We start from the raw sequence: 27,904 nt of genomic DNA, 5'->3' as shown, positions 1-27,904 counted from the left end.
AATTTGAAACGAGAGTAATAAATAATTTTATCACTTGTTTATTTGTGTAAAAAGGTACACGATCCAACGACTCGACATGCAGTTTAGAAGGACAACAAACATCTTTATGGCCAGCAGATGAGGTAAAAGTGTGATGATCATTTTGTTAATGCAGGACTTTCAAAATGATGTGATCTGCCCCCAGAAACCCCAGGAAATAGAGATCTCTGGGAAATCATAAAATATATTGTGTCTGGCAGAAGGATTGTTACCTGAAATGGCTCAAAAAGCTTCGGAAAATACTTGGAAAAGTTCCTGAGAGAAGGGCTATGGCTCTTGATGAACTTCGTCATCTCGCCGAACGGGCACCTGCTCGTCCTGCAAACTGCCAACCATGTGGGCCGGTGCAAGGCTCGAGTGGACGGACGTGTGCTACACAAACCCCCCGACGGATCGCTGGATTAGATGCTTCTGAACACCGATGAGAACCCTGTGGCTTGTGCATGTACGGGGTAAGTTTTAATGATTATATTTGCTATTCATCATGGTGGGGACTGGGGAGGGTGGTGGTTGGAAGCTGTGTGAGCTGTGAGGGCAGTTGTATTGTTTGCTTGGTTCTGAGGCCACAAGAGAAATTATACCAGATTTTTGCATCTATTGCTAAAAGCGTGTGTGTGTTGTGTGTTGTATCCTTGCCTGATGCTAGACCGTATTAACAGAAAATGATACAAACCCGACTCTTCCTCATCCACGGACATTTCTCGTATTCATATATTTCCCGAGAGTCCGATTTTCATTCAGCGACGGAATAATTATAGTTAACCATTTATAAATCACCACTCTTTCGTTTAAAAGCTGAAAATTATGTTTAAAAGACGATTTGAATCACAGATTCCGTGTTGGTGACGACAGGTTGAAAGTGTTCGGTAATCAGAACTGAGTCATTGTAAACACCCACACAGCACCTGTACAAAAGGCTTCATTTTGCATTCATATGTCATTTCAAAAATTCCTTATTGCTCCGCATGCACAAGGCAAAGCGGGGGTTCAGCAATTGGTTCGCTCTATCAGTCTATGATTGAGGAACTACTGTACTTGTAATTTAATTTTCTATTTTGAACTCTTTGGCACATCAATTGGAACATGGACCTGCAGTTTAGCAGTGCTTTGGCTCTGAATTTGGGAAATTGTCCGCAGTCTCGTCCCGAGCGCACAGTGAGTGACGTAAGTGCTTTACTTTATCTGCTTGTCTGGCAGTGAAACAAAACTGAAAATCATTCCAAACAGGAAACTAACTGTTTTTAAGGACGTCATAAAGGACGCAAACGGGTATGACGAACTAATGTAACGTGTTTAGTGCAAAAGTTGATGAAAAGGCCTCTGTTGCGTTAAGGCTTTGCTAAATGTTCCACACCCGCTACTTGCACCTCATGATTTATTAAAGGGCACCAATTGTTTGATTAGGTCGTGGCGGTTTATTAACTCCAGTGCTTTAATCATACAGCTCTCCAAGCCCGTTGGCTTGTGTTGAAGCAAACTGGTGGCCAGGTCCGTGCGGATCTCTTTGAAATGTTCCTTAAAAGACAGCTCTTCCAGCCCGGGAACTTGCTTGTGACGCAGGTAGTAACAAAGCTGATTGTAATCTTCGTCACCCAGTTCTTGCAGGATGTTGATGAGAATTTTTGGCAATTTCTTCTCTTGCTCTAGTTGGGATAGGAGACACAAATCAACACCACAGAATCTCATCACCTAAGACTTTGTACACAATGGGTTTCCAATCATTTTGTGGTCCGAAAAGGTCCACTCTGTCGATTTGTGAAACAACCTTCACTTGGAGCATGATGATGTCATTTCAACATGGCAGCGAACAAAAAGCCTCCGAGTATTACCAAGCAGTTATGGCCGAGAGATTTTTGAGTCGCAGCCGGAAAACCCTCGACTCACCTGGTGTCTCAACCTTGTCTGGATTTTCAGCAGGAGCACAGCCGTCTTTCATGTCATCCATCTGGGTCTCCTTAGTCTGTGTGTCGCTGGATTTCTCTGGTAATGAGACAACAACCAATAATCAAATCAATAAAAGCCCCAACCCATACAAACGGCACAACATATGCTTTATGTCACGTCTCGCACTGTCAAATGAGAAAATCGAATTTGACGCAAACTTGTCGATGGATAAGCCTCCGCTCACGTTGGATGTCAACCTACTGTTACGTTTGATCTCAATCAAAGGTCAGAAAAGAGAGAAAACATCAGATGCTTCAAACTTGAGTGATAAGCAAAATTATTTAAGGTCACATGACCTTTGACCATTTGAACCCAAAATTGAACTGGTTCATCTTTGTATCGCAGTCGGTACTTGTGCCAAGTTTGGTCGAAATCCCTTCAGTGGTTCACAAGTTATTGGCGCAAAGATTTTCAATTGAAGGTCACATGATCTTTGACCTTTTTAACCTTTGACCTTTTTAAACCCAAAATCTAGTCAGTTCATGTTTACATCGTAGTGCGTACTAGAACCAAGTTTGGTCGAAATCCCTTCAGTGGTTCACAAGTTATTGACGCAAAGATTTTCAATTGAAGGTCACATGATCTTTGACCTTTTTAACCTTTGACCTTTTCAAACCCAAAATCTAGTCAGTTCATGTTTACATCGTAGTGCGTACTAGAACCAAGTTTGGTCGAAATCCCTTCAGTGGTTCACAAGTTATTGACGCAAAGATTTTCAATTGAAGGTCACATGATCTTTGACCTTTTTAACCTTTGACCTTTTTAAACCCAAAGCTGTTAGGGTTGTAGGGGGGGGCACAGATGTAGAAAAGATCATGGTTTTGGATGGGGAATGATCTGAGATGTTGCTCAACAGCTGTATTGGAGACCTGGAGGAAAGAATGAGATTGAAGAGGTTCCACAGGTGGGGTTAAAAAAGAGGAATAAATGAGTTGAGGTGAGCAGCGGTTCTGAATTTAGCTTCACTGGAGGGGGTTGATTTGTGGACCGCATGAGTCCTGCAGATACCTGGGGATGGGGACAAAGCATGGAGAGGGCAGAACGTGCAACACCAGAAAGGAGGCGGTGGAAGACAGAGAGACCACCGACCTGTCTGTGATGGTGAAGTAATAGGCCAGTCCAGAGGGGAGAGCAGTTCCCCATGAAGCTGAAGATTAAGGCCTTGTAGGTGGATAGGAGTTCAGGTGTGCCGAGGAAGGACTTTGTATGACGGAGGATGCCCAGTCGTCGGCTGGCTTTGAAGGCCAACATTGTAATCTGGTTTGCCCAAGAGAGATCATGGCTGACAGTGAGACCCAGGAATTTGAGTGACGGAACTTCTTCGAGAAGGTTGTTAATAAAGTAGATGGGAGGGTTTGCCATCTGGTCCTTACGGAAAGAGCGAGTGAGGGTGTGGGATTTCTTTGGATTAAGAGACATATTCCAAGTGTTTGACCAGCTTGTGATTTTTATTTTTCTTCCACAGTCTGAAGAGAGGGAAGAGGCTGCAGCTTGCCTGTGTGAAGGATGAGGGATGTCACGGCACAGGGTGGAGTCAATCGGCAAATAGATAAAAAGGATTTTCCAGTCAAAAAGATCATTGCTGAAGATCAGGAATTGGACTGGGCCCAGAACACTGCCTTGGGGCACTCCAGCTTTGACAGGGAGAGGAGATGAAAGGATTCCGTTGAGAGCCACACGTTGTCTCCATGAGTGGAGAAAGTGAGGAGGCCATGTGTGGAGATGGCCTTGGATTCCAAAAGTGATCAGTTTGGAGAGTAATACAGGATGCCAGACTGTATCGAAATCTAGAGATATGCCCAGAGAGACGGCCTTGGCCTCATGTCCGATATTGAGTCAGTGTTCTATGCCCCCATCCTATTCCCAATCATCATAAATGATCTCTCTGGCTCTCAGGAAAATCCATCCATTGTTGGGAGAGTGGAAGCAGCATGTCCAGGATGGAGTGATCTGGGCTGAATTGATGATCTGAGATGAGGTCATTGGAGAAAAGGAATGATTTAATATCAACTGTGATGATGGATTCCATAAACTTGTTGATGATTGTAAATAAGCTGATCGGTTTGTAGTTAAGGGGATCAGTTTTGCAACTTTTTTATGTGATGCAGTGAAGTTGGCTAATTTCCATACAGATGGAATATGACCGAGGGCATGTGACGGGGTACAAATGGCAGAAAGAGGATGTGCAAGAGCAGCAGAGCAGGTTTTTAGGACTCGTGAGCTGATGCCGTCCGGTCCAGTGGCAGAGTCAGAGTCGAGGGTTGAAAGAACCTTCTCCACCTTCTCAGGTGTAACACATAGAGTCCAGGAACAGTTGGGTACGACAAAGAAGGATGGTTACGGACGCAAGATTTTGAAGCAATCACAGAATGGAGGGATTCAGCCTTCTCATGAGCAGAGTCGGCTGTGGTTCCATTTGAGGAGAGGGAAGGGATGGATGGAAGGGGAGCAAACACGTTAGACCGACTTGACAAGGCAGCATCGGGTTTTAGAGGAGGGAGACAAGTTTGAAAGCTTATTCTTGAGATTGGCCAGATGTTTTTTTCTTTCTGGTATACAGATGTATATATCTCCTGAGAGTGGACACACACTTGTTGCCGGCTTTGTGGAATGATCTGAGGTTGCCTTCGGTCGGATTTGCCTTCCAGGAAGAGAATGCAGGTTGCTTCTGAGTAACTGCCTCACCACAGGATTCAGTGTACCTTGGGTGGGAGGATGGAGGATGGATATGTGTAAAAGAGAGAAAGTGTACTCCCAATAACCCTGACAAAACTTTCTAAAATCCTGTAAGACTCGTGGGATTTCTATCAAATATTTTGAGAAGTGGTTGGAGATTTTTGTAAGCTATTCTTGCATGTATCGGATTTATTTAATAACGGTTGCTTTAATCATCACTTCCGGTTCCGGGTTTGGAGCGTCGAGAGGTCTCCTTGGGGGCTCCCTGCTGACGATCTCAAAGTTAAGTTTCCGGTCGTTATCTGTCCCGTTTTAACTGTTTATTTTTCTCACCAACATGTTACTGTGTGTTCCGAGTTCGGTTTTGTTTCAAAAATCGTGCTATTTTGTGAGTTTCTGTCGACGTTGTGTTACCGCGTGTTTGAGGCCTCGTCTTGAGGCCTACCGGCTGCCCTCGGTGTACGATCGTTTTATTTGTTTTTTCTCCCCATTACCTTCAATTTCTATCTTCCCCATTTTAATAACGTCCCCCATTTCTCCCAACTAATCTCTCTATTTCTTATCTTAAAAAAAAACAAAAAAAAAAACGCGACCTTTCTCCTCAATCTGCTTCTTATTCTTATTCTTATTATTCTTCTTCATCACCACTTCTTATTCTTCCTCCTCCTCCTCCTCCTCCTCCTCCTCCTCTTCTTCGTCCTCGATTTTTTTCAACAACTCTTCCATGACCTAATCTGTTAAACTCTCTCAAACATTATTAATCATAACAAAAACGAAATGTTATAATGCTTCATCTTCCTCTCTCACACGTGTGGTATTCTTTACTGTATCACAATGCACGACTCTTCTACTATTTAAACAGACTGCTCTCATTTCGAGCTCTCCTTCATTCCTTGCCTAAAAAATCCAACTGTTGCAGCGTTTCTTCTCTCCATTCTCTGAATTCGCCTTTATTGCATCCATCAAGAAATGTGTTTAATCGCATCTCTGACCTAAAACTTAAAAAAACCAGTTTGCTGTGAATGTTCGCTTTCCAACTCCAGTGCCAACTCACCCCCCTCATCCCTCACTTTCAAAGCAACCATCCCACTCTTCTCCCTCCAAGCCTCCCTCTCACCTCTCTCAAAAACTCCCCCCTCACCTTTGTCCCACCTTTCGTCCCCTCACTCATCCTTCACAAAGTTGCCCCCCCTCTCATCCACCAAGCTGCCTCCCTCCACTGCCCTCTCACCTCCATCTCTTCACTCCACCTCCTCAAATTCTCAACTGCCTTCTTCCTCCTCTCTTGTCCCCCCTCTCCCCCAGCACCACAGAGCCTTTTCTCCTCCTCATCCGCCCCTCCCCGAGCTATTCTGCAATCCCACACACTCTTTCAACAACCCTCCTTACCTCCCCTCCTTGTCCCTTGTCCTACCCTCCCCTCCCCCCACCCCTGCACCCAAAGCCTCCTCCCCCCCCCTCTTCATTAAAAGTGTGGACCTCAATTATCCGGGGCCTTCGCTCAAACCTTTCAGATCTTTCCATACAGGTTGCCACGAACAAATCAGACATAATCTGCCGAACAGAAACTTTCCTCCCCCAAGACGTGTCTGACTCCCAAGTATCTCTCCCTGGTTACTCCCTCCTCCGGTATAACAGACCTGAGCCTCGTCCTGGTGGAGGAGTTGCTCTCTTCATTAAAGACTCTATTCCTCACTCTCCATGCACTGCCCTCACTCACCCACACCCCCAGGAATACCTCTGGCTATGGCTTCCCCTCCACTCCCACCTCATGTTTTTATGTGTACTGTACCGTCCACCAAACAGTGATGACTCCATCTACATCTCACTATCTGAAAACATAGACCAACTTCTATCTTCTCATCCAAACTCTCTCTTCCTCATATGTGGCGACTTCACATATGCCAGTTGGCTAGGTGTGGGTACCTCTCTCACCTGTCATGGCACTTCAGCAAAAGCTTTCTGCGACTCATTGGGACTAAATCAATCGGTCAACTTCCCGACCCGGATCTCAACCAATAGTACTCCATCTCTTATGGATCTGATTTTGACAAATTTCCCTGACAATATCTGCTGCTCTTCCTTCACTCCAATCGGTTCTTCTGACCACGTCCTTGTCAAAGTGGACATCTCTCTGGCTGTTATCAGAGAACCACCTCAGCACCGTCGAGTCTGGCATTTCACTCAAGCCGACTGGCAGGGTCTCCAAGAAGCCATCAAACTTCCAGACTGGTCTCCTATCGCTACTTTCTCAAACATCAACTCATCTTGGGAATTCTTTCAAAGAAACTTGCTCTCCCTCATGCACAGATTTATCCCCTCTCGTGTTCAGTTGTCCTACTCTTCCTCCCGCCCTTGGTTTACTGAAGCTTGTGGCGAGGCAGTTGTCCTGAAACAACTTGCCTTTGCCTCATGGAAAGCAAACCCAACTGAGGGCAATCTCAGTTCTTTCCACAAAGCTCGGAACAAGTGTGTATCTACCCTCAGGAGAGCCAGAAAACAACATCTTTCTCATCTCAAGTCTGAACTCTCAAACCTCTCTCCCTCCTCAAAATCCTGGTGGCGTTTAATCAAATCTGTTTCTGGTGTATGTTCCCCCTCCATCCCCTCCCTTACCTCAAATGGCCGCACTGCTGATTCCACACGTGATAAAGCTGAATGTCTAAACTCGGTGTTCGCAGCTAAATCTTGTGTCCGAAACCCCTCACTTTCTCTACCCACCTTACCCAGTCGCACCCAACTGTCCCTGGACTCTGTATCCTTTTCTCCTGACAAGGTGGAGAGCTTGCTTTCAAACCTCGACTAAGATTCTGCAATCGGTCCAGACGGCATCAGCCCACATGTCCTCAAAGCCTGCCCTTCTGCTATTGCTCACCATCTCTCTGTTCTATTCACCCTCTCATTTGCTCAAGGTCATCTGCCATCTGCTTGGAAATCGGCAAACATCACTGCCCTGCACAAAAAAGGTGCAAAAACAGATCCCTGCAACTACAGACCAATCAGCCTTCTCCCAATCATCAGCAAGGTTATGGAATCCATCATCGCTTCAGACATTAAATCCTTCCTCTTCTCCAATGGCTTGATTTCCGATCATCAATTTGGTTTCAGACCAGGTCACTCTACCCTGGATATGCTGCTTCTGCTCTCCCAACAATTGATGGAGGTCCTCAATGCCAGACAGGAAATCCGAGCCATATCCCTGGACATATCATGTGCTTTTGACACAGTCTGGCACCCTGCCCTACTCACCAAACTCTCTTCCCATGGTATTCAAGGCCATCTCCACTCATGGCTCGCAGACTTCCTCTCCTGTCGCAGTCAACGTGTGGCCCTAAATGGAGTTCTTTCATCCCCTCTTCCTGTGCAGGCTGGAGTTCCTCAAGGTAGCGTTCTGGGCCCTGTTCTTTTTCTGGTTTTCATCAATGATCTCTCGGACTCTCTGGAAAATCCTCTATTTCTCTTTGCCGACGACTCCACCCTCTGCCGTACCATCTGTCATCCCTCAGACCGGCAAGCAGCAGCTTCTTCACTCACTGCAGATCTGGGTAAAATCACAAACTGGTCCAACACGTGGAACATGTCTTTCAATCCGGACAAATCTCACACTCTCACTATGTCTCTTTGAAAGGACCGTTTAGAAAATCACCCATCCACTTTCTCAACAATCCTCTGGAAGAAGTCTTTTCTTTCAAGCTTCTGGGACTCACTATCTGCTTTGACCTTTCCTGGGAAAGCCACATTTCAAACCTCGCCTCCAAAGCCAGTCGCCGACTGGGAATCCTCCGTCGTGCTCAGTCCTTCCTCAGCCCTCCTGAGCTCCTGACCACTTGCAAAGCTTTTGTCCATAGCCTGATGGAGTACTGCTCTCCCCTCTGGGCTGGTGCTCCTGCCTCCCACCTTTCTCGGCTTCACGCTGTCGAAACCAGGGCATTTCGGATCATCGGCATCTCCCGCAATGAGGCTGAGTCTTTGGGCCTCTCACTCAATCACCGCAGGTTGGTCGGTGGTCTTTCTGTCTTCTACGGACTCCTCTCCAGCCTTGCCCCCCCTGCTCTCTCTGCGATTTGTCCCCACCACATTTCCTCAGGGCGCTCAAGGTCAGCCAACAACCCCCTTCTGGTAAAACTACCAAAATCACGAATCACTGCTCATCTTCACTCTTTCATTCCTCTTTTTTCCCGCCTTTGGAATAAACTCCCTCACTCTATTCTTTCCCATTCTTCCCTCCAGGCCTTCAAAACAGCTGTTCACCACCACCTCTTATCTTCCCCCATCCAAATCCTCGATCTTTTCTACCCCCGATAATCCACCCAAGCCCACTTCCTTCAAATTCCCTGCTTTCCTTCCTGAGAGTCCCTGTAATGTCCATCTTCTGTTCCCCATGTTCTCCGTACCATCCCTCTTTACCTCCAAAGATCTCCTCATGTGTCTGTTCCCCACTGTTTTGTCCCTCCCACTCCCGCCCCTCTTGTCTCATGCCTCCTTGCTGTGAGTTGTGTGTTAGCTCTCACACGAGCCTCGACAAGGTATACAAAAAAAAAATCATGCTTGGCAGCTCTTCCAATCCAGCAAGTTGCCTGCGCTGTTGAAAATAACAAATTTATTGTAAATTCTCGGACCGTATCCAGGTCTTCCAGGATGTGCAGGAGAACCTTTGCTTACAAAAAAATCTTCCTGGTGTCTCGACTCTCATGGGTGTGAGAAAACAAAATCTTCTTATTTCATCAACCGAGAATCCATTAAAGGAAGACCTTGTACAAAATTGGGTTTTCATCACTTTTTCATCTGAAAAGGTCCATTTTGACAGTCGAATGACTTGTGAAGCAACGTTTCCGCCATTTCACAATGACGTCATTTCCAATATGCTTATGTGTTAGTGATTTGAAAAATAAAAAATAAAAAAAAAACCTCAGAGTATTAGCAACAGGTGCGAAGTTCATGGGAAGGCAAGGTATAGCTGACAGTGGGACAACCATCAAGGGAAAGAAAGAACACGACAAGGGAGAAAACACTGAAACGAGCAAGTGAGATGGTTGGGTTTGGAAAAGTTAATGGGAATAATAAAGATCACGAGTCAGAATCAGTGATGAAAGAGATGCTTGTTTGAAGTTCTGCAGGGAAGAGTGAGACAGAACAGCCTCTTGAGGGTGGTTCCACAGAGTCATTGACGACGGAGAGAAGTGATGAATATCGATGTTTTGGTGTACAGTTCGCGAGAAGTTTGGATGTTGAACCAGGAGGGGGTTCCTGGAAGAATGCATGCATCCTGGAATAGAGAGGGTTGGAGGACTGAGAGAACAGGAGTAATAATGGAGAATAGACGGCAGAAAACAGAGACCCCCGACCTGCCTGAGGTGTGACAGCAAACAGACCCTGTGCTTCAGCTTAATCATGGAAGATTGCAATAATTTTGACAGCTTTGGATTCCACAGAATCCAGAAGAGATTTGATCAGCCCAGAGCAGAGAGCAGTAATCCATTGAGCTATGGATGAAGGTCTTGTAGACTTCGTCGAGCTCTGATTTCTTTTTTTTCTTTTTTTCGAGGAAAGACTTGGATCGACCAAGGATTCCCTGTCTGCTGTTGGCTTTAGAGGCCAGCTTTGCTATGTTGTTGGCCCAAGAAAGTTTTTATGGCTGTTGGTGAGGCCTAGTAGTTCAGAATACTGAACCTCTTCCAGTAGATAACTGAAGAAATAGGAAGGTTGGCTCGTTTGATGATCCTTCTGGAGTGACAGGGTGAGACTGTCAGATTTTTCAGGATTAAAGGACATGTTCCATTGAGCAGACCATAGTCTCATCATTTCCAGATCAGGAGAGATAGAGATAGAGATATATGTATATATATATATATATATATATGCATGCAGCTGCTTGTTTGCCTAGCTAAGGGATAGGGTATTGTACAAAACAATGTGGAATTGTCTGAAAAAAAAGGAAGAGAGGTTTTAGAGATCATTGGATAGTTCATTTACATCAGTGAGGAACAAGACTGGGCCCAAAACACTGCCTTGGGGAGCTCCAGCCTCCACTGGGAGAGGGTAGGAGAAGGTTTCATTGCTATCTATACGTAGACTGTGTGAGTGGAGGAAGTCACAATTGCAGCAATGAAGGTGGTCTTCCATGCCACAGGCGGAGAGCTTCGCAAGCAAAATAGGATACCAGAGTGGTCAAATTCCTGAGATAAGTCTAGAGTGGCAGGCCTTACCTCTTTTTTTTTAAATTCAGGGCCTCCAAACATTGCTGCAAGACAGGCAGAAGCATGTCCAGAGTTGAGTGACCGGGAGGGAATCCGAACAGATGGTCCGAGATCAGACTGAAAACAGGCAAGATGGCATCAGAAGCAATGATGGGTTCCATGACTTCCATGCTTATAATTGGAAGCAAGCTCATTGGCCTATCGTTGGTCGGGTCTGTTTTAGCATCCTACTTCTGGATGGGAGTGCCATCTGTCGACTACCCTGCAGAGATGAGGCAGCCAAAGGAGAAGGACAGACTGAATAGGGCAGATAGAGGGGAAGAAAGAATGACAGGGCAGGATATGAGAACATTGGCACTGATGCCACCTGGACCCATCACCAAAGCAGACTTGAGGCCAGACAGAAATGTCCTTTTCCTTCCCAGGTGAGAACGACAGAGTCCAGTATACAATGGGTTTGTTGGGGGTAAGGTGGGGACAGAATTGGTTGGGTGAACGAGATTTGGAGGCAAAGACAGAGTTTAGACATCTGCTATATCTCAGGCAGTGTGTGCAGTACTGCAGTTTGAGGTGTGGGATGGGATGGACGGGGAGCACACATCAGAGACAGACCTTATCCAGAAAGAGATCAGAAGGGCCAATAGGGGCAGAAGAGGAACAAGACAGATTGGATGGAACGTTAGTCATTAGCAGGTCCAGCAGGGAGGACGTACCGGTCGTAGAAATACGTGTTTTCACGAAGTAGGTATAAACCTAACGTTCACCATGCTCAGACCCGGAACGGGAAGTACAAAACAGCCAAAAACCTTTGGCTTACCAGGTGTCTCAAACTCACCTGGACCTTCAGCAGAAGCACAGCCGGGTTTCCCTTGATCCGTCTGGGTCTCCTTAGTTTGTGTGCACCTGGATTTCTCTGGCAACGTGAGAATGAAGAATCACATAAAAAGCCCCATCCCATATAAATGGCACAACATATGCAGTCATGTCTTGTGTGTCGTCAAAAAGACATGTCGGATGAAACATTTCGGACGATCTTCCGATATTACAAGACTGCCGTTGATATTAAATGACCGTCGCACGCATTGGCCCTTTTCGATGGTGGTCTTTGTCGACGTCTCCGGTTTATTCTCCCGCTCACATATAAGGTTCGTCTCAATTTAATTTTCCAATAACAGTTACAAACCCAAACACCTGCACCAACAATAACCCTTACAAAGGTTTTTTGTAAAATTTGATTTATGTTTTTTTTTTTTTTTTAAATCCAACAACATTTCTATCAGATGTCTTGAGAGGTCGTAGAGCGGGTATTTTAAAAGGGATCTTCAACAGCTCGTCGGAGTCAGGACAGGTACCGGAGGATTGGGGAGTAGTAAAGGTAAGCGTTACTTAACAAAGGATCCAGGGAAGGAGTTTGGAACAAAAGACCTGTTCAGTGAAAGGTTACAATGAAAAAAAGTTGGACTGACTAGTCCATAAAGCCGACGTTTCTGCGAGAATCCACTCGCCTTGGTCACGGCAGATGTTAAAAGTGAATAAGAAGCTTGAGCATCGCCACGTGACCTCGGATGTTGGTGAAGTGAGCTTGTCTGTAGACCAATGTGGGCATCACGTGACAATTGCAGACGGTGTGGAAGAGATGTTATAGTTTTGTCCCACGTACGTGACGGATGATATCGCAAACTGCCATTTTTACCTCTGCCACCGAAGGTGAAGGAGGTTATGTTTTCACCTGTCTGTCTGTCTGTCTGTCTGTGTCTCTCTTTGTTTGTTTGTCTGTTTGTGTCTGGGATATCTCAAAAAGTTGTGGATGGATCCAGATGAAACTTGGTGGACAGGTTAGATGTGTGACAAGGGCGAACTGGTTAGATCCGGATCGGGATACGAGGTTTATTTAATTTTAAAATGATTCTTCACCATTGAGAGATAGGGCCAAAAATGACGTAGTACTGTATAGCATGATATTTCAAAAAAGTTGTTGGGCCCGATATGTTATCGTGGATCAAGCATTACGTGGTGGGGGTGTTCACTCTACCGAGTGCTCTTCTAGTTTACTAGTTGAGGGCCTCCTCAAGTTTACAAACTGACATTATTACACCACCTATACTCCGCTGAGGAAAATGAGGATAATCACGGTGGCGGTTTAAACAAAGATAATCGACTCAGAATCCGAACATCTCGGATGTCTTTTCTTCCACGCGAAATTGCTGAGACTGGCGAGATCAAAATGGACGGACAAGGAGTTACAAGCGTGCAACTCATCCCTGGGAACGACCAACCAACCATGCTCTTCCCGGTCGCTCAACCAGCTTCATCTGTGACTGCCATGCCACCTTTGACCAGTCCCTTCTTTGCGAGTTGTTCTTGCAACGTTTACCACCACATTTCCGCATGATACTTGCAGCTAATGCAGAGCTAACGCTACCCGCCACTGTGGATCTGGCTGATCATCTCATGGACACTGTTGCACTGACCGTGGCTAATGTGACACTTCCACCGCCTCGTCCTGTAGCTCCATGCTGTGCAACATCAGTCGTGCCCATCTTCATGTACCCTTTGTATGGACAAAGAGAAACGCCGTACCTCAAGCTACAGTTCCCCTTCACCTTCCGTGAACACTCCAGATTGATGTTGGTACCACGTGACCTTCGGTGCTAATGCTCGTCAGTGAAGAGCACCATGCTCGGACCGGCCGCAGGGAAATGACAAGGCCCACAACTAATGGCGACGAGTTCACCTGGGCCATACGTCAGTCTTCTCTTCCTTGTGGATCGTATTATCAGACTTCAATTTCTTGTGAATACAGGGGCAGAGGTGAGCATTATGCCGCCGTCTGCCGCTGAATGGAAAAATCGACGGGAATATTCATTGCATGCCGCCAACAGTGTGCTCTTGCTAATTTTGGAGAACGTCTCCTCCAGCATGATTTCGGTTTACATCGCTCATTTCCGTGGGTGTTTACTATTGCCGACACCACATACTCTATCATGAGTGTGGATTTTCTGCATCATTTCCATCTCCTTGTTCACATCAAACATCAACGTCTATTAGATGCCTCAACACGGCTTTTCACTCACTTGCCCACCCAGGTATGATGTAAACGGTGTCAATGCCAGCTCGTTTTAATGTAAACGGTGCCATTGAGGAACTCGCTGACACAGACTTTGTCACGAGTGATCAACATGACATGACAAAGACACTCTAAAACTTCTTGGGTTCCTAAAGGACAGAAATCCATTTAGCTCAGACTCGTCTTTCCAGAACATTGCCTCTGGTGTTACAGCTGATGAAACTGACAATGCAAAGGAAGTTGGGGAAAAGATTCTTGCATCAATGAGTGGTTGCAATGTCATCGAACATGCTTTCAGGAAGAAAGATTAAGCTGTCACCACCATACTGAAAATGTTGCAGGTATCTTCAAATAAGAACTTTGCGCCCCACCATCTTCTGTATGTGAACCATCTGGACTACGAAGACGGGTAAATAAACCTGCACTTGCCGAAGCAATGTGGACGACGGGAAAAGGGGCTGAAATGTCTGTACCATCAGTGGAAGAAATGTCTGTAACGGATGGTGGATCACTTCTTCAACGACTCCTGTGGCTGAGAAATTCAGCACTCTGTGCTGTTTGTAGTACGTACGTGGACTATTCAAAGAAAATACTCGAGTCGAATCGTTGTTTGATGGGTATAAATTGGAATGGGTACAAATTCAGGCAAAGCTTGAACTTCGAACAACAGGTGGGTGAACTCTGGTGTTTATCAGTGTTGGCCGATGAAAATAAATTGTTCTTACGAGAAATGTTAATTGTTGTCGGAAATGATTAGTTCTTGGATCGGGATGGTGGATGGAATTGGCGATTCATCTTTTAACTTCGTTTATCCAGACAAAATAGACCGGATAGCAGAGTTTCTTGAACAATAATTCATTCACTGCTTTGCAATGGTATTCAACAATATGTCTGCCATATGTATCACATGATAAACGCACATACAGTATGACATCTTACATCTTGAGCATGAAATACAATGTTTATTGAAATTTGAGTTCATGACTTGCCGGAGTAGCCCATGTACGTGACCCCTATTTAATGATAAGTTTCAAAATGTTCCACCAAGTCGATTTATCCACATCTTTATTACGATATTCAACAATATTTAAGCCATTCATTAGAATTAAAATAAATTATTTTGCAATTTATTTGAAATTTGGCCTTTTTCACCGTAGATTGACTGAACGGTTAAAAATGGATGAGCCGCAAGCGAGAGGGATTTGCTCTCGGAAGGTGAGAAAGAAGGTTGAGTGACAGTCACAGTCGAGTTACTTGGACGGATTGACACACCTGTGACAATCGGTTGACCAGAGAGTTGAAAACTGGTGAGTCAGTTGGATCATCATGCCCCCGCCCCCCTCGCAGTGCATGATCGAGCCAATATTGGCAATGTTCTTTTCTTATTGTGTTTTACCTGTACTCCCCACAACACACTTTGTCTGTACATGTCCACGGCCATAGTTGGCGATCCATATTATGAAGTACGAACTAGCAAGTAGTTCGTGCCCGCACAGGATTCTACACGGGGTAGAGATAGAGGCGGTAAAAATGCAAATGGCGTCTTCTGTCATCGAGCCGGCAAGCTGGGAGAAACGATTCACATTTATTGCCACATCTGATGCAATTTAAATGCTCTAATGGCTGTGAGGTGCTCTATTTGAAGCTGTTTATCCGATATACGTCGGTTTTTTTGATGCCTAGGGCCCGGAATAAAAATTTGAATTGATGTCAAAGCCGGTGACCAATAGCAAATTAATAGCAGGATTATGTATTCCTTCATAGCATTGCTTTAATTCCAGTCAGAGAATTGGTTTTCGGTACAGCACAAAGTATTTATACATGGAATGGGGAAGGGGGGATCCATACCTCAACTGTGGTAAGTGTAACATGGTCCGTATGTTTCGAGTAGGTTCAATTGCCATGTAACAGAGACCTGTCGGGGTATGTCGTTTTGTTCCACGTGACGATGAGGAGGGAGCATATGTAAATTATAGACAGGAGAGTCAGGATAATATGGGGTGCATCAACACCTCTTGTTTGTGGGTAGGGCCAGGTGAGGACTTCTCGTCACAAAAAGTGTCACACGCTCCAGAAAGGACCGTCATGATGTCTGGCCAGTGTACCGACCGTGGTGGCGTAATGCACTGTAGGGCCCTGAGGAAGTGATATACATGACTTATTTTTATTGGGGCCATTCCGCGGTGGGACAGCCTGGAGGATGACTCCTCCCAGAAGGACGAGGAGGGATGGACAGAACTGACACACCAGAGAGGTACTGGAGCATGAAGAAGAATCGCGGTGGAAAGGATGGAGGGTCAAAGGGCTGGTGCAGGGTGTGATGTGGATGGACGAAGTACATCCCGAGGTACTTTGTCGTTGCTGGCTGACTTAATATTTGGCTTACTTCATTACTGGCTTCCATAACAAGCTGCATCAACACTGTCCACCCTGCACGTCGTGCCAAAGGGAAGTCCTCACTTGCAAATTTAAATGTTTGCATAAGAATGATCGGTGGTGCCGAGTGTGGATAAGGTTTTATTTATTTCTCATTTGCTTGTGTATAAGTTTGCGCGTTCCCTTCTCCCTTTTCCATTTTTGTGTCGGTTGGTTCATTTGAACTGTTCCGTACTGCTCATCCCGTCCACGTCCCCCCCCCCCCCATCTTCATTACAAATAAACCCTTCAAACGGTAGGAAAGCATGTACGAGCCATCTGCCTCCTGTGTGTGTGCCGTTAATTGTGGTTTATTTGGGCGACCTTGGGGCTCAGTTAACAGTAATAACTGAACGCAGTGTGTCGAAGATAGAAACCGTTCAGCCGTTTCCTGGGACAAAAGATCCCGTCGCAGAGGCATCGTGTTAATGGAGCGTCTGACACGATTGTACTGGTGACCAGCACAATATTTTTTGAGCCTTCAAAATGTCGGGCCAAATGAACTTGTACAGCCTTATAAGCTCTCCGCCAGAGCAGTCCGCACTTTGTAACCTCTCCGTCGGGCTTTGTTTGAATCATATGAGGAGCAGTCTTTTACCAGAGCTGGATGGGTTATTGTGGAGCTCACAGTTGCTCATCTGGGTCTCCAAACCGGCTTCCCATTCTACAGTAAGTGGGGAAAACAAAAACAGAAATGGATGTCAGTCAGTTGCAATTTCAACTGCAGAAAGCTTCAGTTTCCTCCTTATTTGAAAGACATTGGAAAATAAGTTAACAGACAACCCCTCACCTTCTTCTTTGTACCTACGAAGTCTTTCCCAGTTGACTTGTTTGAGGATTTCTAAACACCTTGATTCACCCAAGTCGGAAAAATCGTACCGAAGGACATAGATAAGTGCGGCACAAGCTTTTGCACCCTTTCCATGAAGTAAATCCAATAGGTCCCGTGATGCCTGCAAATTAAATTGAACTTTAATAATAAAACTCGAACGAAAGATAGTTTTGTGGTCATCAATAGAAATGGTGGAAGCGTAGAGTCACAAAAGCCACATGACAGACCAGGGCGTGCTCAAGGCAAGTTATGAACATTTCCCTGGCTAAGAACCGATTCTGGACAGGCAATTCTGAAACAAGATGTGGCAATGGATCCCACACTAGTGAGGACAATGCAACAACGGGCGGCCCACTCTGCCACCGAACCACCATTTTATATATATATATATATATATAACATGCAAATAGATAAATAAGAATACGAGACGTCACCGGATCCAGCCCAGTGTTCACCATTCTTAGTTTGGGTACTTGCCCCTCTGCATGAAGCCCCAGCAGAATCAGCGTGCCATGAGATGTAATGTGTGCTTCCACCTTTACACCGCTGTCTTTCACTCTGACTCGTTGATTTTTACAGCTGCTCATATACAGGGTGTCCCCAAAAAGACCTGGACAACCGTGATTGTTAATACATTTTGTAGCACACCCTTTGTTTTTTTTATGATACAGAAACTCATAAAGTTTTCTTTATTTACAGGTCTGGTGGTTTAATGTTAAAGAAAATGGCGACTCCACAGGAGAAAGCTTAGTGCGTCGAATGTTTTATCGAGACGAGATGTGACACGCAAGTTCAGCGTAATTTCCGTACATGGTATGGAAGGAATCCGCCATCGTGGAGTACTATCAGAGAGTGGTACAAGGGGTTTAAGGAGACTGGTAGTTGTCAGAAACAGAAAAGTACTGGTCGACCAAGCACAAGTGCAGCACACGTTGAACGAGAGCGTGAATCATTCCAAGAAAATCAATTTGACATGCATCCAGATAATTCGAACTACCAACCAACACTGTCCACAGGATTTTGCATAAATTACTGAAGCTTTACGTCTATAAGGTGCAGATTCTGCAGGAACTCGAACCAAGTGATGGACCCAAACACAAGGCATTTACCTTGGAAATGCTCAGTCGCACAGAGGATGACAAAGATTACCTGAAAAAGTTCATGTTCACAGAGGAAGCTTGCTTTCGTGTATCGGGGAAGGTGAACCGGCACAATGTGAGGATCTGGGGCTCTGAAAACCCCCACGTGGTCATTGAACACATACGTGACAGACCAAAGGTCAATGTGTGGTGTGGCCTTCTCCATGACTACTTGGTGGGTCCGTTTTTTTCTTTGCGGAGGATACAGCAACTTAAACAATTTACATGAACATGTTGGAAGGATTCGCCTTCCCACACATTGAAGACCTCCAACCTGATGTCATTCTTCAACAGGACGGCACCCCCCCCAACCCCCTCCCCCCCCGCTGGGCCTTAGTCCTTTGAGCTGTCCTGACTGAAAAAATTCCAGGCCCCCACGATCACAGACATAACCCCCCTTGATTTTTTTTTTTATGTGGAGGTTTGTCAAAGATGTTGGCGACAACACCAAATTGGCAAACTTGCAGGATCTTTGTTCTGGGATCACAGCTGTTTGCACACCGGTGGACGCAAACATGCTGAGCCGAACAGGGCAAGTACTTGTACACCGTCTTGATGTCCCACGCGTGACAAACGGAGCTCACATTGAAGTGTATTGATGGTGTGCACAAAACTTTATGAGTTTCTGTATCATATAAACTAAAGGTTATCCTTGTATCGTTTGTGTTTTTAAATACAGTATATTAATAACCAAAGTTGTCCATGTGTTTTTGGAACACCCGGTACGACTGTGGACTATTTTCTTCTGTTCAATTTTTTTTTTCCCAAGGGGCCCATTTGCCATCTTGAGGAGCAGCAAATGAACAAGCTGTGAGTACAAGCTCCCCTTTTGATAAAATGCGTGAATATTAGCGACAAAGTGCCACAGGATATGCAGAAAACGTGAAGATCTCAACACTTCTTTAAAATCAATATACGATGTTATACTAATGTAGGTGTGGTGAATTGATGTTGGAAGAAAACCCTTTAAATAATGCATCAAAGCCTTAGCTGTGTGTTCATGAGTTGTGTTCAACGAAAAAAGAAACTTATGGGTTTGCAAATAAACGAAGAAGTCAATAAAATATTAACCTTTGTCGGGTTGTTCTCGGACTTTGTGGTGATGTTAAACTTTTCATTCCTACATATGATCTTCCATTCAAACAACCTGCTCACAACTTTCGCCAAATTATGCGGCAACGATTCGACCAGCTTCACTTGAGATTTCCTTAGGATTTCCTCTGGGTATGTCTCATTGCTCATCTTCTATCTGTCAGAGGATGAGCACGCGTTACAAGAGGCAATCCACCGATTCGTACACAGTTAATGAAGTACAGAGAAAATGACCATTTGCTTCATCTCACCTGCGCCGAGTCTTCACCCAGCACTCTTGAGATGATGCAGTTCTCTCCGAGACACACACCTGTGACAATCAAGCATCTCAATATCCAACAGCACAGTTCAACATGCACAAACGCATGAAAACCACAGTATACCACCTTCCATTACTCCCTGCATCCCTATACCCCTCAATCCGTATTGATTCTAGATACGAATACAATGCTACTCTAAAACTATCTACTGCCCTGCTGTGACCACCCTGCCAGGAAGACCACTGGACATATTAATGACTCTGTGTGAAATACCACTTCCTCACTTCTGTCTTAACTCCTTTCGTCTTTTTTACTCTCAAGATATGCCACTGAATCCTATTACTGTCCATCCTGATAAAAAAACAACCCTTCCTGAATTTACATATTACCCTTTATTATCTTAAACATTTCTCTGAGATCTCGTGATCACCTCCTTTTTCAAGTGAAAAGTCCAGTCTCCCAAAGCTGCTCCTCACAGCTTAGCGGCTCTAACCCCAGAATAAATCTGGCTTCTCTGTGCTGCGTCTTTTCCATGAAAGTTACTTCCTTCCACAAATATGGTGACCAAAACTGGAAAGAATAATTCGGCCAAGGCCGAGCGATGTGGGGTTGAGGCCATTCCTGATGCATGGAACATCCTGCAACCCATGCCTACAGAAAATAGACTTTTTGGAATGCCAGTCACATTTTCCATCCAATTATCATGTAAGTGTGTTTAAAAGATTCTCCATATGTAGGACTCCTGTATGCCGTGTCAATCGCTCAAGCAGTTAAAGAGAAAACGAATTTAAAAGCGAATAAATGTGAAAAAGTGAGGGCGGAAAAAAAGAAAAAGAAAAAGTGAGGTCCCAGGCTGACGTTCCACGACATGATGAATGTTGCTTGTGAGCACCTATTACTAGTTGAGGTGATCCTCACTAAACTCCGTGATAACTTGAACACTGTCTCCTTTGATCTATAAATTATCCCCCCCCCCCTGTGAATGCAACTGAAACTCCTATTTGCTTTTCTTGTTGCTGCCTGATAATGTGCTGACTGTCTAAACCCAATATTCAAAACAACCCCACAATCCCTCTGTCTGCTGCGTTACACACTTCCAAACCCTTGCATTATGTACTCTCTGTTTCTATCATCCCTTCCCATGCACAATACCTCACAATTCAAAAGGTTGACCTGCATTTGCTACTTCCCTGCCATGTTGTTCGAACATATAAGCTTTCCTGAATCTGATTACCCCCACTCTTTCCCATCTCGTTACCTCCAAATTCAGTATCCTCTACAATTTTGAAAGTCTACTTGTAACGTCGCTAACTTGTTGACATTGTTGTGGGAATGTTGTTATGGGGTAACGGGTGTAAGATAGATAGATTATTTTTTTTTTCATTTTCGTCCCAAGGTCAAGGTCACAAGGTCACGAACTTAGAAAATTGTGAATTTTGACATAAAAATCATACGACCGCTAAACTTTGAGAGCTAGGATGACAATATTTTTTATGCATAATCTTGAGGTCATTCCCCACCTAAAGTCTTTAAACCATTTTGCTCTATCTCGAACACCTTGCCCGTGGCGCCCCCTTCAAGTTTGTTTTTACGCTGATTTCATCAAAGTATGGATAATCCAAGGAGTGTGAAATGCCATATATAGCCTATATGACGTTATATTGTTCCTGGAATGTTCCAGAGGAAGTTTTGCACCAAAGGTCATAATCCTTGACCTTTAAAGTTCACAAAGGTCAAATTTTCAAAGTTGTGGGAATCGAACCGGGTTTTCGACCTTCTTCGACGAACTAACTCCAATAAGCTATAGCACGTATCCTGTTTCCTTATTTTAATGTCCACAACATTGTTTTGTGACCTTTAAAGGTTATGCAAAGGTCAAATTTTAAAAGTTGTTGAACGAAACCGGGTTTTCGACATTTTGCAGCTAATAACCTGTCACTCATACCACATCATGTTGATCATTTTTATAACTTGGTCAAAAATTATCACATTGTCTCATCCTTGACTTCTGAAACGATCTACATCGTCAAATACCGCTCGTGAACCATCGTCGTCTTCAGACTTGTACCGTTTATACACGTTTAGCATAAATGTGTAGTTTCTGTGGGAAAACGATAGATCATGTGTCGAAGGTCGTTGAGGAGCTGATAACTGTGACCCTTTCTCACCGTAATGTGTCTACAAGTCCTCTCACCATTCCTCCCTTATTAATCCTCTAAATCGTTCCCTCCGTAATCTGTCTGTGTGTTTCTTTAAAGTGAATCGTTTGACCAGTTCAGCAAGTGTCACACTGCTCCTGGTGGGGTTCCTCCCTTCATCTTCTCAATTACACGCTCCCTTGTCGTCTGCCAACAACTTACTACGACGACTACAACTACAACGGCCCCAATTATTTACATTGCGTTGTGTGCTTTGGCCAGTGAATGTTTTTGGCTCGTCTTTCACAAGGAGATTGATCATGCATGTTCTTTTCGATTGTCGTTGGAGGGTACTCTAGAACTACAGGGTTTACCGGAGTGTTCAGTTCCTCAATACTAATCACAGGCTTGTTGTAACAACTCTGAAACTGCAGCTCAAATCCAGGAGAATGGTACCGTCCCAGTCAAGGCTGGATGCTGGCAAGCTGAAGGATGAAAGGGTAGTTGAGAAGTTTGCAAACAGGTTGAGGAGGGATCAAGGGAATCTGGGTTTCAGAGGATCCTGAAGAGTTGTGGTTTGCCTTCAAGACCACCATTATTGATGTTGCCGGTGGGTGTCTTGGAACCCACTGTCAGGCAAAGAAGAAGTTTTTCTCCCAAAGGACACTGGATACCATTGACCAGAGTCACAGGGCCAGGCTGAATGGCAGAGCTGAGCTGTTCAGGGAGATGAGGCGTAAAACTGTACGTGCGCTAAGGGTGGACAAGGAGGCCGATATACGAGGAATCTGTGAAAGGGTAGAGCATCACCTGTGGTCAAGTGATTGCCACCCTGATTACTGAGGAATTCATGGATTGTGTTCCTCCAAGCTCATCCCATGGTGTACTTCAGTTCGAGTGGAGGGTGGTGAACTCTTGACAGATGAGTCTGAAGTAAAGGCCCAATTGGCCGGTTACTTTGAGTGGCTGTACCAGGCTGATCCAGCCTGGGGTTGGCTTAGTGGTTAAGGTGGCTGGTATGGGACCTTAGGGTCCTGAGTTCAAGCCCGTGTCAACTGTTGGATTAACACCAGGTGGGATTGACTCAGCCTCTCATCCTTCTGAGATCAGTGAAATGAGTACCCATTTGGGGTAACCTGCATTAGAGTGGTGACCTGTACAGAACTGTACTCCTTGCCAACGAAATTGCCTTGGCAGCCCTATGTGCTTTTATGGCATGAAAGGAATGGTATTATTATTAATATTATTACCAGGCTGACCCACCAGTTGTTGAGTTGGGTATCAGGGGTGTAACTATCCTTATTGCTGACCCTCCAATCAATTGTGAACGGCCTTCATTTGTGAAAACAGGCTGCATTGAACTTGTTGAAATGGGGTAAAGCTCCTGGGATCTGGCATCCATGCTGAACTTCTCAAGGCTGGTGGAAATGCTGTACGCATGTTGTTGCATGCAGTTCTTTGCTCTTTTTGCAACACAGGCATCATCCCAACTGACTGGAATTGGGGCCTTGTTGTCCCAACAGTTATTTGCTCTGTTTGAAACACAGGCATCATCCCAACTGACTGGAAGAGGGGCCTTGTTGTCCCTCTTTGGAAAGGGAAGGGTAATCGCCAGGACTGCAACAACTACTGAGGGGTGAAACTGCTCTCAGTGCCGGGCAAGGTCTTTGCTCGGATAATTCTTGATACGGTTCACCACCATCTGCTTGAGCACCAGCGTCCAGAGAACTCAGCTTTTACACCAGAGGTCAACGATTGACCGTATCCTTACTCTTCGTTTCCTCACCGAATGCAGGCAAGAGCAGGAGCTGCTCACAGCCTATGTTGATCTCCCATTGGTTGTTATGTCCATTTGTGGGGTTCAGGAGCTGGGAGGGAGTTCTCCATTCCAAAATCTCCACCTCCGATATTTTGCAAAAGGATGAAGTTTCCTTCTCAGGGCCACGTTCCAAGAATCTTCACCGAACCTCTGACGGCCTCCACTTGAAACACGTTTGGTGTGATGTTCCCGGGAATGATTTTTAAGTACTCGGTAAGGGTTTTCTTCATCATTGCTGTCGATCCAACTGTCACTCTTACAAGTTCAGCTTTCTTCAATTTCCAAATCCCCTTGACCAATTTTTCTCAGATCCTGGTATTTGGTCATTTTTTTCCTTTGCAATCATTGGGGCTGTGTTTGTTTCTGTTTCGTTTTCCTGTGTGGTATCCATCATTTGCCCCTGTTTTTGGAAGTTTGTTGTTAAATGGATTAAGGATCCCTTTTCTGGTTTGTTGTTTTCTTGTCCGTGTACAAATCTCATCCAATAGATTATAGTCTATTGAGCTTTTCACATACTCCAATCGTCCTACACACGACGTTCTGTGCACTTGGTTAAGCTCCATCAAACCACTTCCTCCTTCTCGTCTCGGTAAGTAAAACATTATTTTTTGGAGGACAATACATTTTTTTTGGAGAACATCTTGTGAATAGTTAGAAGTTTTAGAAGAATAGTTAGAAAAATATCTCAGCAATGTGTTTGAATCAGTGAATCGGGATACCCTTGAGGGTCCTTCGTGGGGTGCCGCCAAAACTGATCAATCTGATGTCTGAACTATACTCTGGTACTGAGAGTGCTGTGAAATGTGGTGAATCCATCTCTGACTTATTTGCAGTTGTTACTGGAGTTCGTCAGGGGTGTGTACTGGCCCCCACACTTTTCAGCACTTGTATGGACTCGATTCTGGGGAGGATGTCTGAGAGATCAAGCTGCGGTGCATCGTTTGGGAATGTCAAGATCAGGTCAGGTATGGGAGCATGTGCCAGAACAGCGCGTCGCTGCGTCCACTTTCTGCCAGTACTCCAGGGGCCTCCGTCTGGCCATATGCCAGGCCCATCCCCATCTCCTTGAGATGATGGTCAACCTGCTGCAACCATGAGGAACGTGGTCAGCCCACTGGCCTCCTCCACTCATGAGACTCCCTCGCTGAGAGAATCTGGTGAGCAGGATCAGCGTCAGGAAAACAAGCCACATGTCCATACAGCCGCAACTGACGCTCACGGACTATGCAGGTAACAAATCTCATCCGAGTCTCTCTCAGCAACTGCTCGTTGGACACAAAATCCGACCAGCGATAGCCAAGGATTCTCCGAAGAGCTCTCGTACCAAAGGAATTAAGTCTCCGTCTGAGATCCTTGGTCAGAGTCCAAGTCTCGCACCCATAGAGCAAGACTGGAAGTACCAAGGACCTGAAGACTCGGACTTTCGTCCTCCCGCACAGGTACCGGCAGCGCCACACCCCATGATCCAGTGAATCCATGACTCCCCAGGCCCGACCCAGACGTCTATTTACCTCTGACTCGCAGCCAGCAGAGACATGAATATCACTGCCAAGGTAAGTGAATCTCTCCACGACCTCAACATCCTCACCACAAACAGACACAGACAGGACAGCAGCATCCAAGATGTCACCGAAAGCCTGGATCTTAGTTTTGACCCAAGAAACCCGTAATCCCAACGGCTCCGACTTCTCATTCAGCACCTCGAGGGCCCCCAAAAGGATGTCTAAAGTCTCCGCAAAGATGACTGCATCATCTGCAAAATCAAGGTCCGAGATCTTGACACAACAGCCAGAGTCCCTGCAGTTCAGTTATTTCGATAAGTATGTGTTTATAATTAGGGTCCCGTCTTTCTGTCTAATGGGTTAATTTCATGTGTGTGCTGCGGGTTTCTTTTATAGTCAGGTTTTTTTACATCTTTAAATCTTCCTCCCAAACAAATCAATCCTCCACCTCTTCGCACCACCGACCCCATTGCTCACGTGTTTTTGGCTGAAGGCGTGGTAGAGCCTCCATCGCCTCAGCTCAAGGCTCCGCTCCGAAGAAGGGCATGGAGCGTTTCCTCCAGCCAATGGGAAGCCAGAATACCAGTACTCGCTTCGGCAGTACATATGCAAAAATATAAACAACAACTGAGCCTCTTCGGGGGGGGGGGGCACCGAGATGCCCCGACACATCCCCCGACATGCCCCCGTCCAATGAGGAAGCGAGATACCTCAGGACGGACCCCTCCCACCGCACGTGAGGAATGAATAATAGTGGGGGCGATCTGGCTCGAAAAAAAAAGGAAGAAGCCTCGTCGCCATGTTTGCCCTCATCTTGCCCTCAAGTTCTTGTCTCGTCACTTCTCGTACTGGCTGGCATCTGTTGCGTAATTCCCGGTCCCTGGTGCTTGGTGTGGGTTCGAGTCCCCCCCCCCCCCACGAACCAGCTCGTCTCAACCAGACTGCACGAGGCGGAAAGGTGCCCGACCGAACTCTTACCCTCAGCTTGCCTTCCCTCCCGACCTGAAGGGTCAAATAAAGGCCAACCAGCCCCATTTCTTTTGGGTGTGTGTGTGTTTGCCTGTGGTGCCCGTCCTGTAAGTAGAGACTGTTAAGTGCCTGTGTTCATTGTAAATTGCATTTCTTTTATTCGGATAACTCTGCCCTTTGTCACCCTCTCCCCATTATAAATAACCCACTGTTAAATGTACCAGCTCGTTGCCTGTCGCTGCTTTCATTGGCCCAGTATGGTTCGGGCTTGAGAACTTGGAAGGCCGTTTGTGCCATAAATTGTTCATTGGGACCGGCGTGGCTCTGGTAATTCCCGCTCTGTTACGCCAGACCCGAGTGGGTACATGCAACTTGGTTCGGACAGAGTCGGCCGAGGGCGTGACTTCCCCGGTAGCGAGACGACGTGAGTACTTAGGTAAATTGGAATAGACAAGTGGACCCAACCTCACGCCGTTGAAATATTGGCGACCACGGTCCTTTAAAGTGACCCGTCGACTCCGGAGTTATCCGGGGTGACAACTTTTCAATTCCGGTGTCCGGTTAGATACGGCCCCACTGCTCCGTCTGGCGGTCGTCCTCGCCACCAACCCCCAGCCCACAACAATATGAGGTAGATTAATATGTCCTACCACGGCACGGCATTCTTATTACAAGATGTAATCATAAAAAAAAACTGATGACATTGTCACGAAGCATATATTAATTAATACCAATAATATTTACGACGGTCATAAGAATAGTAGTATCATATCGTAATAATAATAATAATGAACATATAATTCCCACACAGGCCCTAATCACATCTGGGTTTAGTGAAAGGCAAGCTCGTGCTCAAGCAGTGCAGCAGGTGGGTCTGCAACAAGACTGTGAAGACCAATGAAAATTTGGTCCATCGGACCAACGGGCCCACTCGTACAATAAAATAATAAATAAAAAAAGAATTGCAAACAAACTTATTTATACTGGACCAAAATTATGAAATTTGCTTGAAGTGAACCTTTGGTAAACTATTAGTGTTATCAGCTTTAAACAAAGTTTATGAGTAGATGTGTGTGTGTGTATATGTATATACACATAAGTTGATATAGTTAGGAAAGACTCACAGATTCCTCCTCTGATGCCCCTATGCCCCCACCCCCTTTCCCCCAGCCTCCCACCCCCTCCTTCCCCCCATCCCCCCTTCACATTCATTTCTGTTTCACTTTCATTTGTCCACATTCAAGGTATCTTATTTAACAATGTTCATATTTATATCTCTTCATATTTTTAATTATCAGGGGGACCTGAAATTTTACGAGCTATGTTTTTATTCAGGTTCCTCCACCGTTCTCATATGTTTCTTGTATTTCATATTTCATTCATGGAAGAACAAACAAACAGGTGTCCCGTCTTGCTGGTAATATTTGGTGGGACGTTTAATATCCCACTCAGTCTTTTACCAAGAGCACGTGTGTTATCACCGGCATCCTGAACAAATTACAAACTCCTATCCAATTCACCTTCCCTCTAACGTCAGGCCTGACCAGCCGATTCGTGAAAGACTTCGAGCTCAACCTTTCCCCGATTGACCGACAGATGTTGCGTTAATAAAGTCAAAAGCAGTCAATATTATAACGAAATAACGAGCACTTCATCTCACAAGTTTCAGGATGCAAAGTTATTACACCAAGTAACATCCAGAGATTAACCAAAAGAACTCACAACTTCCTGATCCAGTTGAAGAGGAAATAGGAAGAGAAAAAGATAGGAGGGAGGAGTTCGATTAAAGTGGGAGGAGTTCGATTAAAGTGGGAG

General features: G+C 45.3%; 2 protein-coding genes across 3 annotated transcripts in view; one reads left to right on the top strand and one right to left on the bottom strand.

Annotated features, from left to right (window-relative positions):
- Positions 1–22: 22 nt before the first annotated feature.
- On the bottom strand, positions 23–27,901 carry LOC147025728 (uncharacterized). 2 transcript variants are annotated; one of them, XM_085880424.1, is made up of 8 exons: positions 27,812–27,901; positions 19,653–19,711; positions 19,381–19,558; positions 17,129–17,291; positions 16,937–17,002; positions 11,692–11,769; positions 1,924–2,019; positions 23–1,682 (listed from the first exon to the last, which is right to left on the bottom strand). In XM_085880424.1, exons 3-8 carry the CDS (start codon positions 19,549–19,551, stop codon positions 1,408–1,410), a joined length of 849 nt encoding a protein of 282 aa, XP_085736550.1. In that variant the 5' UTR covers positions 19,552–19,558; positions 19,653–19,711; positions 27,812–27,901; the 3' UTR covers positions 23–1,407. The 2 variants fall into 2 exon arrangements, with proteins under 2 accessions (XP_085736550.1, XP_085736551.1); XM_085880425.1 differs by lacking the exon at positions 27,812–27,901 and adding an exon at positions 27,747–27,798 and having other exon boundaries at positions 19,653–19,713.
- LOC147025725 (uncharacterized) overlaps positions 15,086–27,904 on the top strand; it is a 115,183-nt gene continuing 102,364 nt past the window's right edge. The window contains exon 1 of the mRNA XM_085880428.1: positions 15,086–15,230. The gene's annotated coding sequence lies outside the window, so the exon portion shown is untranslated. The remainder of the gene's footprint in view (positions 15,231–27,904) is intronic.

The sequence above is a fragment of the Eptatretus burgeri genome, chromosome 5, assembly GCF_056783735.1.
Source record: "Eptatretus burgeri isolate ZD-2024b chromosome 5, Ebu_testis_v1, whole genome shotgun sequence".
In the NCBI taxonomy this organism is placed as follows: domain Eukaryota; kingdom Metazoa; phylum Chordata; class Myxini; order Myxiniformes; family Myxinidae; genus Eptatretus; species Eptatretus burgeri.
Note: the sequence above shows the minus strand (reverse complement) of the source record. Positions and strands in the feature narration are given on the sequence as shown.

Bases quoted from the DNA above. Each gene is read 5' to 3' on its own strand.
- LOC147025728 (XM_085880424.1), bottom strand. From the start codon at position 19,551: ATGAGCAATGAGACATACCCAGAGGAAATCCTAAGGAAATCTCAAGTG. The intron at 17,292-19,380 runs GTTAATATTTTA...TTTAATTTGCAG, and splicing joins CCGAGAACAACCCGACAAAG to GCATCACGGGACCTATTGGA. The intron at 17,003-17,128 runs GTGAGGGGTTGT...CACTTACTGTAG, and splicing joins TCGTAGGTACAAAGAAGAAG to AATGGGAAGCCGGTTTGGAG.